The sequence below is a fragment of the Bison bison genome, unplaced genomic scaffold (assembly GCF_000754665.1).
Source record: "Bison bison bison isolate TAMUID 2011002044 unplaced genomic scaffold, Bison_UMD1.0 scf7180017864508, whole genome shotgun sequence".
In the NCBI taxonomy this organism is placed as follows: domain Eukaryota; kingdom Metazoa; phylum Chordata; class Mammalia; order Artiodactyla; family Bovidae; genus Bison; species Bison bison.
Genome location: NW_011495064.1, coordinates 16,500,640 through 16,517,601, shown reverse-complemented (window position 1 = coordinate 16,517,601; position 16,962 = coordinate 16,500,640). Strand labels below are relative to the sequence as shown.

Here is a 16,962-nt window from a genome sequence, read left to right as displayed (position 1 = left end):
GCCATCCAGCCATCTCATCCTCTGTCGTCCCCTTCTCCTCTTGCGCCCAATCCCTCCCAGCATCAGAGCCTTTTCCAATGAGTCAACTCTTCGCATGAGGTGGCCAAAGTACTGGAGTTTCAGCTTTAGCATCATTCCTTCCAAAGAAATCCCAGGGCTGATCTCCTTCAGAATGGACTGGTTGGATCTCCTTGCAGTCCAAGGGACCCTCAAGAGTCTTCTCCAATATCAGAGTTCAAAAGCATCAATTCTTCGGCGCTCAGCCTTCTTCACAGTCCAACTCTCACATCCATACACGACCACAGGAAAAACCATAGCCTTGACTAGACGGACCTTTGTTGGCAAAGTAATATCTCTGCTTTTGAATATGCTATCTAGGTTGGTCATAACTTTCCTTCCAAGAAGTAAGCGTCTTTTAATTTCATGGCTGCAGTCACCATCTGCAGTGATTCTGGAGCACAAAAAAATAAAGTCTGACACTGTTTCCCCATCTATTTCTCATGAAGTGATGGGACCAGATGCCATGATCTTCATTTTCTGAATGTTGAGCTTTAAGTCAACTTTTTCACTCTACACTTTCACTTTCATCAAGAGGCTTTTGAGTTCCTCTTCACTTTCTGCCGTAAGCGTGGTGTCATCTGCATATCTGAGGTTATTGATATTTCTCCCGGCAATCTTGATTCCAGCTTGTGTTTCTTCCAGTCCAGCATTTCTCATGACGTACTCTGCATATAAGTTAAATAAACAGGGTGACAACATACAGCCTTGACGTACTCCTTTTCCTATTTGGAACCAGTCTGTTGTTCCATGTCCAGTTCTAACTATTGCTTCCTGACCTGCATACGGGTTTCTCAAGAGGCAGATCAGGTGGTCTGGTATTCCCATCTCTTTCAGAATTTTCCACAGTTTATTGTGATCCACACAGTCAAAGGCTTTGGCATAGTCAACAAAGCAGAAATAGATGTTTTTCTGGAACTCTCTTGCTTTTTCTATGATCCAGCAGATGTTGGCAATTTGATCTCTGGTTCCTCTGCCTTTTCTAAAACCAGCTTGAACATCAGGAAGTTCACAGTTCACATAGTGCTGAAGCCTGGCTTGGAGAATTTTGAGCATTACTTTACTAGCATGTGAGATGAGTGCAATTGTACGGTAGTTTGAGCATTCTTTGGCATTGCCTTTTTTTGGGATTAGAATGAAAACTGACCTTTTCCATATTGCTTATTTCCTCCGGGAAAGAAAGAAACATCACAACAATCAATTCCCTTATGATAATGGAACTAAAGGTAGCTACAGAGAAAACACTAACTGTAGCGAATGTTGCATAAACTGCAAAATCACAGAAGAATGAAAGGAAAAGGCACTGAAAAGCTTTTACATGGAAACATCGATGGATATTACCACTTCACTAGTCAGTGTTCTGAATGTTAAGAAAAAGTAGTATTGGCCACATCTGTTAAGTGAAAGAAGTCACGAAACATATGGATAATTTGAAAATTCATAAAAAAGATAACACATCTATGCTTATAAGAGTTGGCACAGTGACCAGTTCTGAAAAAAGGGGATATGGTAAAAACTGAGAAGAGACAGAGGGAGGGCTTTAGGGTGCAGGGGATCTTCTATTTCTTGATTTGAGTGGTAAGTACACAGTTATGTTCATTTTGTGATACTCACTCACTGGGGTTTTCACTGTTCTATACATTGGTTACACTACTAACAAAAATTAACTATGTAATAAACTACATAATTTCTAATATCAGACTTTTTTTCACCAACAACATGGCCTCTTAAGTTTAAACATAAAATGATCACCCAGGTGGCATTAGTGGTAAAGAACCTGCCTGCCAAAGCAGGTAGATGTAAGAGACTTGGATTCGATCCCTGGGTCGGGAAGATCCCCTGGAGGAGGGCACAGCAATCGGCTCCAGTATTCTTGCCTGCAAAGTCCCATGGTCAGAGGAGCCTAACAGGCGACAGTCCATAGGGTCGCACAGAGTCGGACACAACTGAAGCGACTGAGCACGTACGCACAACCTCCCAGTAATACAAATAAAGATCTTCATTTCCTTTTTTCTCAAGCAAGACATAAACCGTCAAGGTGTCACAGAATGATTTCTAAAATAGGCCCAATTCTCTACCTCTCTTTGTATCCTTGTCTATACGACTTTGTAGCTTCTCCCAGTAAGAAGTAGAGTCTTTTCCCCACTCCCTCAATGTAGGTTGGCTTTATGACTTCCTTCAGCCACTAGAATACAGCTGAAGTGGCACTGTGTAAATTCCAAATCTAGGCCTGAAAAGTTTTAGATGAGAAGAAAGCTGAGCCATCCCAACTGAAGCTGTCCTGGACCATCCAGCATAAGGCAACCATCAGCTGATCACAGACCCTAGATGGAGCCTGGCTGAGATCATCCACAGCCTGCCTGGGTCAGCAGAACTGTCCAGCTGTCCCCAGCAGCGTGAGAAACACATGACTGTTTTAGCAAAGTAACTGTTAACTTGCAGGGGAAGGGGAGAGACTCAGGAGGAGTGCTCAAGAGGAATGCGAGGTTAAATAAATACCCTCTAGATCACCAACATTCTGCTAGTTAAGGGCTTCAGGATAAAACTAAGGCACAGTGCTAATAACGTAAGAGAAAAACACTTTACCTACAAAGAAGACACATTGAAAACCAGAAAATTTGCTATGAAAATAAACAATGAAGTGTAGAGAACTCTGATTTCTAAACCAAACTACTGAAAGCATGGAACAGGCTAGTACAACCTAAAGACTAAAAGAATCAGAAAGCATTACTATCCCTCCCAGCACTGCTGCTTATTGAGCAAGGCTTTAAGCCATGGTTTTCTAACTGTAACAAGCAGATGCAGTTGTTGTCAGGAATTGATAACATAGAAACCACCTTAAAAAGTACTACAGACTACTACATAAATGTTAGTAGCCCAAAGTGGGGAGCCTAGGCAGCCAAGGTTGACCCTTGGATACATACACTCTCCATACATACATACATACGTACACTCTCCAGGTATGTCATCTTCCATTACTAATTTCTTGGAGACTCAGGGCTCAGTTTCCCTGCAAGTTTAAAGAAAAATAGCACTATCTCACCGGGTTACTGTGAGAATGGTGACATAGCTGGAGCACCCAACCCAACAACTCCACTAAACAGGCATTCAATAAACACTAGCAAAATACATAGAGAAAAAAATGTGTAGGCAATAATAACCAAAAAGGAAATTGATTATTATGAGCCTGATGGGCTACAGTCCGTGGGGTCACACAGAGTCGGACACAACTGAGAGACTTTACTTTCACTTTCAGTAAACAGAAAGTTATCAAATTTTTTTATGCAAGTGTTACCATAAGGAGAAAAGCATCACATAAATAAAATCAACAGTCATTAGAGCAGCAGGTGGCCCAGCTAGTTCACCTCTGGAGAAAGTCTGGGGAAAAGTCGGGTGAGGATCTGGGATTACCAGAGGAAGAACTTAGGTTAAGGGTCAAGCTGGCAACAAGGATGTCTGTGCAGCACAGGGATCTCTGCTCAATGTCATGTGGTAGCCTGGATGGGAGGGGAGTTTGGGGGAGAATGGTTACATGTATATGTATGGCTGAGTTGCTTTGTTATCCACCTCAAACCATCACAACATTGTTAATCAGCTACACTCCAATATAAAGGTTTTTTAAAAAACAAAAACAAGGTTAAGCTGGGTTGGAGTGCTAGTGAACTTAGCACACTTTTAGTACCAGATGTTTCAGGCTCACTGTCACTAAGAGCATAATTATGTCTACAGTTCTTCACTGTCTACTTTGTTCCTTGATACCATCACTGCAATAAGGCCCAGAACAAGTTGAGTGGGCCTTGAAAGAGGCAGTGGGGGAGAGAGGGAAGGAAGATTGAGGAAGATGGGTAAGTGGGGAAAGGGGAGGAAGAATCCAGAGCACTCATCACAGTCGTCCCCCAGTATCCCTGGGGGATTGGCTGCAGAACCCCTTCTCTTCGTGAAGATCTCCAAATCTGCAGACGCCCAAGTCCCTGACATCAAAGGGCGTAAGACAGGCAGCCCCCCATATCTCCATGCAGAACCCACAGATAAGAAGGGCAACTGTACTAATCTGAAGACATTTAACTTTTCAGAAACATTTATGTCTCTGAAGACATCCATGAATATTTGGTCACAATCCAAACTCTTTGAAGGAAACCAAAAACGTCAATGGGGGAATCAAAAAAGTTAATGTTAATTCACAAAATATATCAGCTTCGCATGTATTTAAAATAAAACCTTGAAAGAAGCTGACACTCACTAGCCCGAGGCACTGTACCAAACCGATTTTGAATTTAGCCTGCCTCCACCCCCAAATACCTTGACAAGTCTCACCCATCCCCACTGGTGTAAATGCCATCTTTGATTTTCCAACTCAATGGGAAATTTCCTCTGACACTGCATAGTATCTGGTTCATTTCTTACAGTGCTTACTACATGCTGCCTTGATGTTATAGACTGACATGATGCCTTTTAATTATTTGTGAGAACAGTGATTTTTTTAAGGGTATGAACTGAGTGTTAATATACTTCTCAGAGTGCTCCCACTTAAATTGTCATTAAATATCCATAAAATAAAGGAATGCGTGAATGCCAGATGGTGAATAAACTTGTGTTGATGGGCTGCATAATTACAACAGATAAAAAAAGACTGAGGATAACTGTTAATTATATAATTTGAAGTCCTCTGAAAAGCTTTTCTATACTCACAAAGAAAAACAATTTATTATATATATGTTAGAAATCACATTCTGATATTGATTTCTTTAAATAAAAAAATTAAAAACCTCAGTCCTGATATGAACACTTTTTTTTTTTTTAAGTAGCATAGTAAGTTCATGCTTTGGCACTCACCCCTATTTCTAAATATATAAGAATTACTAAAATATTAATACATGATACAGGGAAGCCATTGAAACTCTGGGTCTACTGTCTAGAAAGCACCAAGAGAAGCCAGGATACTATCAACTGAGGGTAACAAATTAAATGTATCTATGAAAACACTCCTTCCTCAGCAGCTGAAATCCAGCTAAACTTCTCAGCATGCTTAAAATGTTGAATAAATACATTTTTAAAAAATGAAATAAGAATAGATAAGCTATGACAAACAATGAGATTTCAAAAATGAAAAATAATCTTATAATAAAAAGTGTAACAGATAGGGTAGAATCTAGATAGGCATAATAAAGCAGCAATTAGAAAACTGGAAGACAGAACTAAGGTATTTATGCATAAAGCAGCAAAAGAGACAAGAGGAGAAAAGGACAAAGGACGTGTTACAAGAGACATTGAAAACGGAGTCTCCAACACTTGTCTAAAAGGAGTTACAGCTGGAGAGCACGGTGGAGAAGCACTATCTGAAGAGATAACATCTGACCATTTTTCAAATATGAGGAAAGACTGGAGTCTTCAGATGGACAACACACTCTGCCTACTGAGTAAAATCAAGATAAATCCACATATAGACACATCATGGTGAAACTACAGAACATAAAGAATTAAGAGATGATCTCCAAAGACAGAACCATTCTCTACTAAGGAAAACAGTATCAAAAAGAAGTCAGAAATCCAGTGGTATTCTGTAGGTCAAAAGTACTGCTGGAAAATAACTGTTATCCTAAAATTGTATACCTGATTACTCTCATTACAGAATGAGTTCAAAATAAAGATATTCTCAGGCATGTAAAGTATATACTTCTTAGTGATTCTCACTTAAAGAACTGTTAAAGGCTGTGATCTCAAAATATAAATTAGCAAGTAAAAATATAGGACAGCCAGTTAAGCTTGAATTTCATACAAGCTAATGCTTTAAAAATATATGTCCCAAATTATTTGCAGTTTACCTGGCATTCAAATTTAACTGGGCGTCCTATATTTTATCTGACAATCTGATCACAAAAGAAAACATGAACCCAGAAAGCAAGGATACAAGAAACAACGCTGGGTGAAAAAAACTGATCCCATCTCAATAAACTCATTTAACTATTAGCCATACCAAAAAAGTTGTTTCCATTAACTATACCTTTGGAAATAGTTCTAAAATGATAATCTCTTTTCCAAGAAAGTTATCACAAATCCATTTTCTTTTAAATATGCAAGCTGTTGTCATAATGGTCTTTGGACATCTCTACATTAAAAGAAGTGTAAATCCAATAACTGTTTCCTCAGCATGTACCACAAGTCATATTACAAATGATGCATGCAATTAATCATTAAAAAAATAAGAAACTGGTCTTAAAATTAAGTATCACTGTATCTCACCCTACTGTTTTCACCCAGCAGTATACCACAGGCCAATTCTTTTCTCCAGCCAAGTCAGTTTACTTGAGGGTCTTTCCTGTACTTTCTAGCCTCCTTCATTTTTCACTTTCATGCACTGGAGAAGGAAATGGCAACCCACGCGAGTGTTCTTGCCTGGAGAATGCCAGGGACGGCAGAGCCTGGTGGGCTACCATCTATGGGGTCGCACAGAGTTGGACACGACTGAAACGACTTAGCAGCAGCAGCAGCAGCAAAGCACTCAAAGACCAGTCTTCCTCTACATATTCACCATAGTGCAGTCACAGCAATTTTTTTATGTTCACTTAAGAGGCCTGAAATGTAAGCTACAGTCCAGACAACCTCTTTATAACCAAGAAGTTCCATGTACACCTTCCTTATATGGACTATTCATCAAGACTGGTCAGTTTCATTTAATGACATAGGTATGCCCCTGGGCGGGGCGGGGGTGGGGGTTAGGGGGAGTGCATTATCTTTTCTGTGGTCTGAATACAATTCAATTCCAGATGCACCTCGGAGCACTTTCTAGCAAAAAGAAGTCCTGCAGTGAAAGTTTTAGTAGAGTATTATTGTGTCTTAGTGTATCTGTTTTGTAATTTTATTTTATTAGAGCAGAACAACCAGTGTAATAAAATCAAGCCAAAAGAAAGTTATGTGGACAGCTCTTTTATATTTGCTTTAATGGGCTCATCTGGAGTGAGCTGAAATTCAGCTAGTTGGATGACTGAACAAAGCAAATTACATCCTGCTGATTCAAACTGATTTAATTACACTAAATCCAAAGGGCAAGACTGATGTCTTATTCACCAATCATCACATATCCTCAGTCTGTAGTTCAGGAGTGCCCCGCCAACTCATGTTTACGGGCTATGGGATATTTTTTAAAGATTTCAAGATTCATGAAAAAGAAATATACATACACTGGATTCTAAAAGCACAGACACTGTCTAGCTATGTATTTTGGCATTGCCCATAGCACCTCAGCACATGCTAAAAATGTAGAAAACAGTAGGTTGATTTCAGAGCTATAAACTAATGAAAGAGGCAGGTGATTTTAGAATGTTAAGAGAGATATTTGCTTTAAATAAAAGATTTCATTGAATAGACTGGTCCCCAAGTAATTTCAGAACCCAACTCTAGAAGTGAGATTTACACCTAATTTTTAAGAACACATTTATTTCATGGCAAAGTGACAGTCAAGTGTTCAGTTGTGTCCAACTCTTTGTGACCCCATGGACTAGAGCCCACCAGGCTCCTCTGTCCATGGGATTCTCAAGGCAAGAATATTGGACTGGGTAGCCAATTCTTTCTCCAGGGGATCTTCCCGACCCAGGGATTGAACCTGGGTCTCCTATATTGCAGGCAGATTCTTTACCATCTGAGCCACCAAGGAAGACCATGAAACAGGAGTTCCTATGATCACTGCCATGAGGTATTTCTTCATTTAATTCTAATTCTACATCAAACCTTCAGCATAATAATGAAATGACAAATGCTGCTCTAGATATCCACCAGAAATTTTAATTGAATTATTTGTTTTTATAAATGAAGCAAATTATAACAATTCCATAAATGTTGAGGGTAGTGAGGGCAGGTTTTAGAGCTCCATGTGTGTATATGCAATAAATCATTCCTTTGAAAACATAATTGCAGCACCACTAGAAAGGAGGGGAAAATCCAACTTTTAGGGCAATTATTTGAAAGCTTCTCAAATTAACTTGTGCACAGTTGGCTCTTTGTTACAGAGTACACGTTATGAAAAGTTGTTTCAGGCATTAATTCACTTAGGTGAAGGAAATAATGCAATTCTAGTTATTAATCACTTTAATTTTAAATGTGCTTTGTAAACTGAGAAGACATTAAACTCTAAGAACAATGTGGAACGCACAAGTAACTAGATGGTTAACGGGCTTCTTTTGAAAAACTTCAAAATAAAGAGCTTCAAGGCTCTAGGAAAATCCAAGTGTACATATGTAATGTGAGAAAGTTCTACCTAAGTTTAGTGGCCAATATCACAAAGGGAATGAAATTAAGCCCTTCACTCAAAAGTAATGTAATAGATTATGATGAATGAAGTCATATGATGTTATGAGTCAATCTACTCTGTAGTGTAATTTAGCAGTGCCTTCTTGAGGCACCATGAAATAGAATTTTCTGTGATATTTCACTCCAGAATTCATGCCAAAAAGTACAACATTGTTTTGCAAATATTCTCCTAAGACAAACATAAGCCAGGATTCGGCATTACTGAACATCAGTGTGACTGAGGTGGAACCATTTGATATGCTCAGTATGAACAAAACTTGTTAAAGGTCACTCCATACCAACCAAACCAGAAAAGGAAAAGACTAAAATCCTCAGGGAATTACTTGAAGGCTTCTCCACTTTATTTTGCTAAATGAGATGACAAATGATTACTTGCAAATTTTCACTTCCACTTCTATAGTGGCATTTTTCTGAACATGAACTGTTAAAACCTTGAACCAGCCAGTAGAAAGAATATATTAGATAACCATGCTTTCTTATTAAATCAAATATTAATTTCATTAACTTCTATTAGTTCTCAAAGCAGATAGTATATCATATTTACATTAGTAATACTTAACAGATATATACAAAATTGGTAAAGAGGTCATGCTGCACACAGAAACAGAGGTGGCTTGGGAATTTAATCCTGGCTGGGCCTCCTCATTATCTCTGTGATCCTGGGTACTCTCTTTCAGTTCCTAATTGGGATTAATAATGTCCAAATCCTATCCCACCCCAAGAAAATGAGTAAACTCTTCATCATTTGACATTCAGAGAAATTAGGAGCATCTGACATTTCTGGAGAGTTTCTAACAAGTAGTCATGCAGACTTAGAATGCTGAGGTATAAATATGGATCCTCCTCTTTCTACAGCTTAATGAAGAGACCAGATATACCTAATCAAATCAACACTTCAGGAAACTACATGTCTACGGTCTAAAATTTGTGTGACAGACCAGTCATTTCTTTCTTCTCATGCACAACACCTCTATCCCAGGTGACAGAATAATACTGCTATCAGAATAAATTGACAGAGTCATTTAACATCACGTACTGTTCAGGAAAATCCCCCCTGTAGCATCCTGGGCCATCAGCTATTAGGGATCTGTTGGATCACTCCTAAGTGCTGGAAACTCAGTACTTTCAAAAGCATTTCATTACAATGATGGGGAATTCTAATCCACAGAAAAGGTTTGCACGTAGTTGTTATAAATATGCCTCCTTATAACTCCAGGCTATTGACTTTAGCTTTTGAAGTAATTTATAAGTCTTGTAGGACAGTTGACTAAACATTTAAAGGCATATTTCTAAGGTAGCCACTATATTTCTCTTCAGTCAACTTGGTTTATATTTCTCTTCAGTCGAACAACTTGGTTTATATGGTAGAATATACATTTAGCCATCTATTCATTCTTCCACCCATTTAGTTCAACCTTCTACCCATACAGTATGAACTTTTAATGATATCTGAAATTCTACTGATTATTACATAATGTTGATTAATCTGCTACTCCCATATCCCTAGTAGTACTACAAGTTTGCAGATGTTTCTCAAAAAGCATCTTGAGCACTCTCTCCTTTGCCAACATTCTTTGATCTACAATGAGGGCTTAAAATATTTGAAGGAAAACGTTTTAAAGACGTGGTATATCTATGTGCATTTCAAAAGAAGATTCTTTCGAAGTCAGCAAAAGCTCTTTAAATCATAAAAGTTATACAGATGCAATATTGAAGAGACAATTCACTTGAGAGAATTCTCAGATAATTAAGATATTCCCATGACTTGAACCATTTTGATAGGGATTAACCTAAATATTGTTAACACTACATTAATCTGCTCTGTCCCTATAAACACATACTGGTCAAGGATAGAGAGTCTCAGACCACAAGTCAGAGGACATGTGCTGCGTTTTGATATGGATTTTGGCTCAATAAGACTCTTGAAAGCTCTTTCTCTGTTTATTGCAAAGTACACATATTTCCAAGTTACTACCACCACCTTCATCCTAGACATGTACTGGGAAATTAAGAGCACTGATTGAACATCTCCCAAAGTAAATGAAATGAAATTTGCTATCATATATGGGTACTATAAGCTAGGCACCGGTATTTGGCCACAGAAAAGTCACTTAACCAGTCTGGACTTGAATGTCCTCACTCATAAAGCACAGACACTGAACTAAAGGATTTTTGAAGGTCCCACTGCTTGTATGTTTCTATATAGATTGAACAAAAGCAATTATCCTTCAATTAAAAAATTAAAAAAAAAAAAAGAAATGTGTTTGCTCTGATATTTAATACCTTAATAGTTTGAGTAGCCAGAAACAGTCTGATGAGAGAAGAAAGGGAACTCTGTGGCCCAATCATATGTCAGTAAAGAAGTAATACTTGTAGGAACACGCATGTGCTCACGTGTGCACACACCCCATGTGGATCGTGCACTCCATAATGTAATCCAATCTGCCGTGGATTTCAACACCAATAGATGGGGGGTGGGGGTGGGGAAGTTCCATAAAGTTTAAATGGTAGTGATGTAATTCTAGCAACCATACACTAAACTTCTTTTTCCTAAATGGAGTGAGCAAAAGGTGGTTCTCTGTGTGACCTTCACAAGCTGGGTTAATGAGCAAAGCACAGCAAAAAAACTCAAGTTTCTAAAAGCAAAACAACCGTTGAGCTCATACACCAGTGAATTCACAGCTGATCTTACCTTGACAAAAGGTGTTGTTAACCCGTTTATAACCTTGTAGACATTCCATCATTTGATTATACCCATGATAAGCTGTAAAAAAGAAACAATGCTGTTACATGCTTAAATTCTTACAACCCTAAACTACTGTATGTGATAAGCAAAGGGATATAAAGCATCAGTGATCTTACTTCTAAGATATCAACCCAATGTATATCCATTTTCCTTTGTTTTTCAGTATATCTCATGTTTTGCAACAGACATAAATCTCAATTAGTTGTCAATCTTTATGTTCATTCAAAAACCATAAAACTGTTCTATATTTTCTTCTAATTAGTGACTCTTACCAAAAAATTCAGTTCCTCCCCAATGATTAACTACTGGCAGTTGAATTTTCTTATAAATTCAGAGAGGGTGATTAGACATCCTGGTCTGCCTAGGACAGTCCTTGATGATACCTGTTGCTCCATCAAGGTTCAGTAACAGCACTCCATTTCACTCTGAAAAGTTCCCCAGTTTAGATAATAAACTATATGTTCACTTTAATTATAGGCTCACATATTCTAGTATAAGCTGATTCTCTCTACCATGCAGCTGAGAAGAACAGGTGTTAAAGGAAGCTAGGAGATGTAAAGAGCTGCTCTGATACATTGTCTGATCCAGCACTCAGAAAATTCAACCCGTCAAATGTTGAAGCCACCAATTTACCAACAAAACCCTAGCCACTGAAATTTTGACATCCTACTGTGATACCTGAGAGACTTCTTGGCATAAGTTCCAGGACCAGTTTGACCTAGGTTCAAATCTTGGCTCTGCCTATTGACAGCTCTGCCACCTTGAAAGACAAGCTTTCTGGGTCCCAAATGGAATTCTGTACAATGGGAGTATTCCCAACTATTGAATAAGTCAGGGCTGTTGTGGAGTATAGAGATACTTTATACAAAATGCCTACCGTAGGGCCTGACAAAATTATGCACAGATATCATTGCTTCCTGCAATAATGTATTCTTTTATTAAGATAATAGTGGACTGTCGTGAAAATAGGCTAAATGGTTAAACGACTTAGAAGACCTAAACAAGCAGTGAAACAAAAAAGTTCCAAGTAAAATGGAAATTTTCCTTTGAAAAATAAAATTATTTTGCCCCAACACACGGTCTTTATTCTCACCACTAAGGAATAGCATTAAGTATTTACTACTCTCATTCCTCTCCTCTATTACTTCCTTTCTTTGCCTTATTTCCTCTGCTAGAAAATGGTCAAAGTGAGGAATCTGGAAATAGTGGGTTAAAAGGAAAAAATCGGTATGTGGGGAGTCACCCATTCAGCCCCTTGGCCACATGTCCAGTCTTGTCCCATTTAACGAGGCCACCCTGTAACACGTTACCTCCAGAGACTGTGAGATCTCTGTCCGTGAATTGTTCAAAGGCAAAAGAGAGATTATTATCTCATTTAAAAATTAAGTCATTTACCTCAAGGCAGAAAGCCAGACCAGATGATCTTAAAGTCTTCCTCTGCTTAGAATTCAATGCTAATTTTCTTCAAAAAATGTTTAAAGGACAAGCAACTTGTTCATACCAAGTACATTTTTAATAGATTACAGACTCTTTAATGAAATCATTTGCAGATTTAAAACTAAGTTTTCACAGTAAGAACTGATCAACAATGAAAGGCCTTTCTGTATGTGGCTAAACAAAACCTTCAAAACATTAAATAAGAGCCACTTGAAAACTACTCTGAGTGGTGGCGGGTGGGGGGAAGCATGGAGCACAAAACCCTAGCTTCTGAAGCCAAGAAAAGTCTGCTGCTGCTGCTGCTAAGTCACTTCAGTCGTGTCCGACTCTGTGCGACCCCATAGACGGCAGCCCACCAGGCTCCCCCGTCCCTGGGATTCTCCAGGCAAGAACACTGGAGTGGGTTGCCATTTCCTTCTCCAATGCACGAAAGTGAAAAGTGAAAGTGAAGTCGCTCAGTCATGTCTGACCCTCAGCGACCCCATGGACCTCATAGCCTTCCAGGCTCCTCCATCCATGGGATTTTCCAGGCAAGAGTACTGGAGTGGGGTACCATTGCCTTCTCCGCAAGAAAAGTCTGCTCTCTTCCAAAATGAGTATGATTTTAAAATAAGCAAAGAAAGTTTTTTAAATGACACAGGAAGAATATGACTCTGAGCATGTTTCTTGGGAGTGGACTACATGGTAGGATGGCATAAACGGAGTAAAAGTCAAGATGTCAATAGCTTACTTCATTCATAATCCATGTTGCTCTTCAATTTATACATTAGATCAACCCATACAGACCTTATTTTCATTAGTTAAAAGTGATAGCAACTTTGTGCTTTTACTTTCTACTTAAACTATTATCAACATTAAAATATAGAGCTAACAAAACCATATAAAGTATTGAATTTATCCCCAAATGGTACAATTCTAGATAGAAAATGATGCAATACTGTGATTCCCTTTACTCTTCACTTCTGTCCCTGTCTTGCAACTTTGGGCTTTGGAAATAAGAGGAAAGAGAAGCTAAATAAGCAAACGATACACAGAGAAGGGAAAAAATGGAAAAGAAAAATAAAAGATAAGTACTTTTGCCTGGAAAATCCCATGGACAAAGGAGCCTGGTAGGCTGCAGTCCATGGGGTCGCTAAGAGTCGGATACAACTGAGCGACTTCACTTTCATGCATTGGAGAGGGAAATGGCAACCCACTCCATTGTTCTTGCCTGGAGAATCCCAGGGACGGGGGAGCCTGGTGGGCTGCCGTCTATGGGGTCACACAGAGTCGGACACGACTGAAGCGACTTAGCAGTAGCAGCAGCAGTTCCTCAGTTCTTAGACTCAGCAATGGAAAACATATTCACCTTCATACTATTCTAAACTTAGCCCCCAAATGATGGGGAGACATTTTTTGAAAGGCAATGCTTCTTCAACATTTTAGACACAGATTTGTTTCATGGTCCGTAAGACTTCACAGCAAATGACAGAGCTGGAAGTCAAACTCAAGTCTGCTGCTGCTAAGTCACTTCAGTCATGTCTGACTCTGTGTGACCCTATAGATGGCAGCCCACCAGGCTCCCCCGTCCCTGGGATTCTCCAGGCAAGAACACTGGAGTGGGTTGCCATTTCCTAACCCTAAACTCCATGGTTTCGAAATCATACAAAACATCCCCTAGATGTCCCTTTGGTCAGCTTGTCAGGATAATTTTATGTAGATAGATCTTTTAGTGAGGTGGGACCATCAAACTCAACCCACTGCTGGAAATCGCATTGCTAATCATTATTGAAACCCAGAGAAAATTACCTGGAGACAATGTCTCAGTACTGAATGTCTTTATTTATATGGGGTTTTTTCCCCTGCTGCTGCTGCTGCTAAGTCGCATCAGTCGTGTCCAATTCTGTGCGACCCCATAGACGGCATCCCACCAGGCTCCTCCATCCCTAGGATTCTCCAGGCAAGAATACTGGAGTGGGTTGCCATTTCCTTCTCCATTTTTCCCCCTCTATATGAATAATTCATTAATTATCAGAAACTTCAGTAGGTGTTTCCAAAAATTATTCCTCTAAAGGAAGATAGGAGCAATTATCAAGGAAAAAAGTAAAATTAAATTAACTTTAAACATCAAAAGATTTAGAGAACAAGTTTGAGAGATAAGAATCATTTATGATGACGGAAGAATAGTATACAAGACAGACCAAAGGAGATTCTTAGGGGCAGTTTCTAGACTGAACAGGTTTTAAAAGGCAGTTGAGAATACCATTCAGATCAACAGATGTTTAACAAAGGATAAATAAAAATTATCCAATGGAAGCAAATGAGAAACTCCTTGCAGCATAAACTATTAAAAAATAACTATTAAAAAAAAGATGACAACACATAAAAATATCACTTGCTTTCTTGGCAAAAACATGACAAGAAGAGGGAAAGCTCCACTTAAACCCAGCTACCTCTGTCTTTCTAAAAAGTACTAGGAATCAATTATCCAGAGCAGACACTATATTCAAAAACTGGGGAGAAAGTAACAGAAAGATGTAAATCTGGATTTATTCACATCAATAGGTTCTGGAAAACAAATTTTATAGACTAATCAATGCATGCAGATGTCAGTAGAGATTTATGTCTTGAAAAATGTGATAGTTTAACAGTAGAGACTAAGAGGAAAAGGGAGGAAGCACTGTGTCCTTCTGACTAAGCTTCTCTTTCACAAATCAGCAATCATTCCTTTCTCTATTTTACTTTTCTTTTCAGTGAAATTTGAAAACCTATAGCGTAATAAAAACTACAAGAGAAGTTGTGGATATTAATACACATTTAAGGAAACTTAACAACTGCTGATTTTTTATAGCAGCATTTCATTATCATTTCATTATCATTTTAAAAGAGACTTTATTTTTCTTTCATCTTAGAAAATAGAGCCTACTTATAGCACATCCCCTTTTAAAAGATTTTTTCTTTAAAGTAATCCAGCTGAACAAAAGGCAACCGATAACTATGTTTATTAAAAAGCAGAAATCGATATGAAAGCTTTCTCAGACTTGCAAGGTTTCTGGAAATGCAAATTATTGTACTATATTCTACAATTCAATGTGATTTCTTTGAAGTCTAATATCTCACCATTAAAACAGTCATCATAAGAAAACAGACATGCTACATTAACTTGCAAAAGAATGATGAAACGTCACTTACATGGTTTCTTGGGGCATTTCTGGCATTTGTGAAAGCCCCAGGAGGTGCCCACAGTTCCACAGCAGTCCTCCTGCTTTGAAAGGCCAGGGAGAGCTTTGCCACACTGCAATGATGAGGTGTGAAATAGGAAAGTTAATTGAATGCAGGATGCCCAGCTCCAGAGCACTGGTGTGCTTCACAGCCACATTATAAAACAGTTCCCTTGTTGTTGACACAGAACCTGGGAGGTGGGGGCTGTTGAGAGTGGGGGCTCTAAAACCTCAGAATGAAACATCAGTACACAATCAGTAGGACACTCAAGCAAACAAGCATATTTCCAAGAGTTCCTTGGCATTTTTAGAGTCTTCATACACCCTATCACTGTTCAGAGCACTTTATAAAACTTAACCTTCCAATGCCTTTTTTTGTATTTTTTTTTCCCTTAGTAAGAAGGAACTTAAAAGATACTTTGAACTTTTTACATTTGAATTTTAACTGTCTACTGAGATGTCTGCAGTGGACACTCAGGGAACAGCTGTGAGGGTGAGGCGTGCACGAAGACCTTGAGAATACGGCACAGATCCCACCTACAAGAGGCCATGGGTCCTCCTGTAACACCAAGGCCTGGGCAGGGACAGAATATGACCACGGGCTGAGCCCGATCAGCCCTGGGTGAGACACACACTCCAGACATCCATGCAGCCTGACCCAGGGAAGTCAGCCACGCTGGGAAGGTTCTGGCAGGTTTAAATCAGGCCAGCAGGCAAAGGAGCCTGGCTTCAGGGTCACCTGAGCACCATGGAGATGACAAATGCAAGGATCCATCTCATGTTCCAGTCAGCCAAGGTCAGAAGAGGCCAAGGGGCAGAATCCTGAAGTTAGACCTGCTCAGTGGCATTGACAAGACTTTAGAATGAAAGACTCTGCTTTGCGCACCGATTTTGAGGCCAATGGTGCAGGAAGGGCCACCTGGCTCCTCACTCCTAATATGCAGGCAAAGCCCAGATCTAAGGGGCCACTCTGCCTTCCCCTGCCTCAGCCTCTACAAGATTCTCCAAATGGCTTTCAGAGTCACCTTGGCTTCCCTTGTAGCTCAGCTGGTAAAGAATCCACCTGCAAGGTGGGAGACCTGGGTTCGATCCCTGGGTTGGAAAGATCCTCTGGAGAATGGAAAAGCTACCCACCCCAGTATTCTGGCCTGAAGAATTCCAAGGACTGTATAGTCCATGGGGTCGTCCGTGGGGCCACAAAGAGTTAGACACGACTAA

General features: G+C 39.3%; 1 protein-coding gene across 5 annotated transcripts in view; it reads right to left on the bottom strand.

Annotated features, from left to right (window-relative positions):
* LTBP1 (latent transforming growth factor beta binding protein 1) overlaps positions 1 to 16,962 on the bottom strand; it is a 379,548-nt gene that overhangs the window by 180,084 nt on the left and 182,502 nt on the right. For all 5 annotated transcript variants that reach the window (XM_010829829.1, XM_010829830.1, XM_010829831.1 and 2 more), the window contains 2 exons: positions 15,716 to 15,818; positions 11,054 to 11,125 (listed from right to left, as the gene is read on the bottom strand). In XM_010829829.1, the coding sequence (XP_010828131.1) occupies positions 11,054 to 11,125; positions 15,716 to 15,818 (175 nt within the window). The remainder of the gene's footprint in view (positions 1 to 11,053; positions 11,126 to 15,715; positions 15,819 to 16,962) is intronic.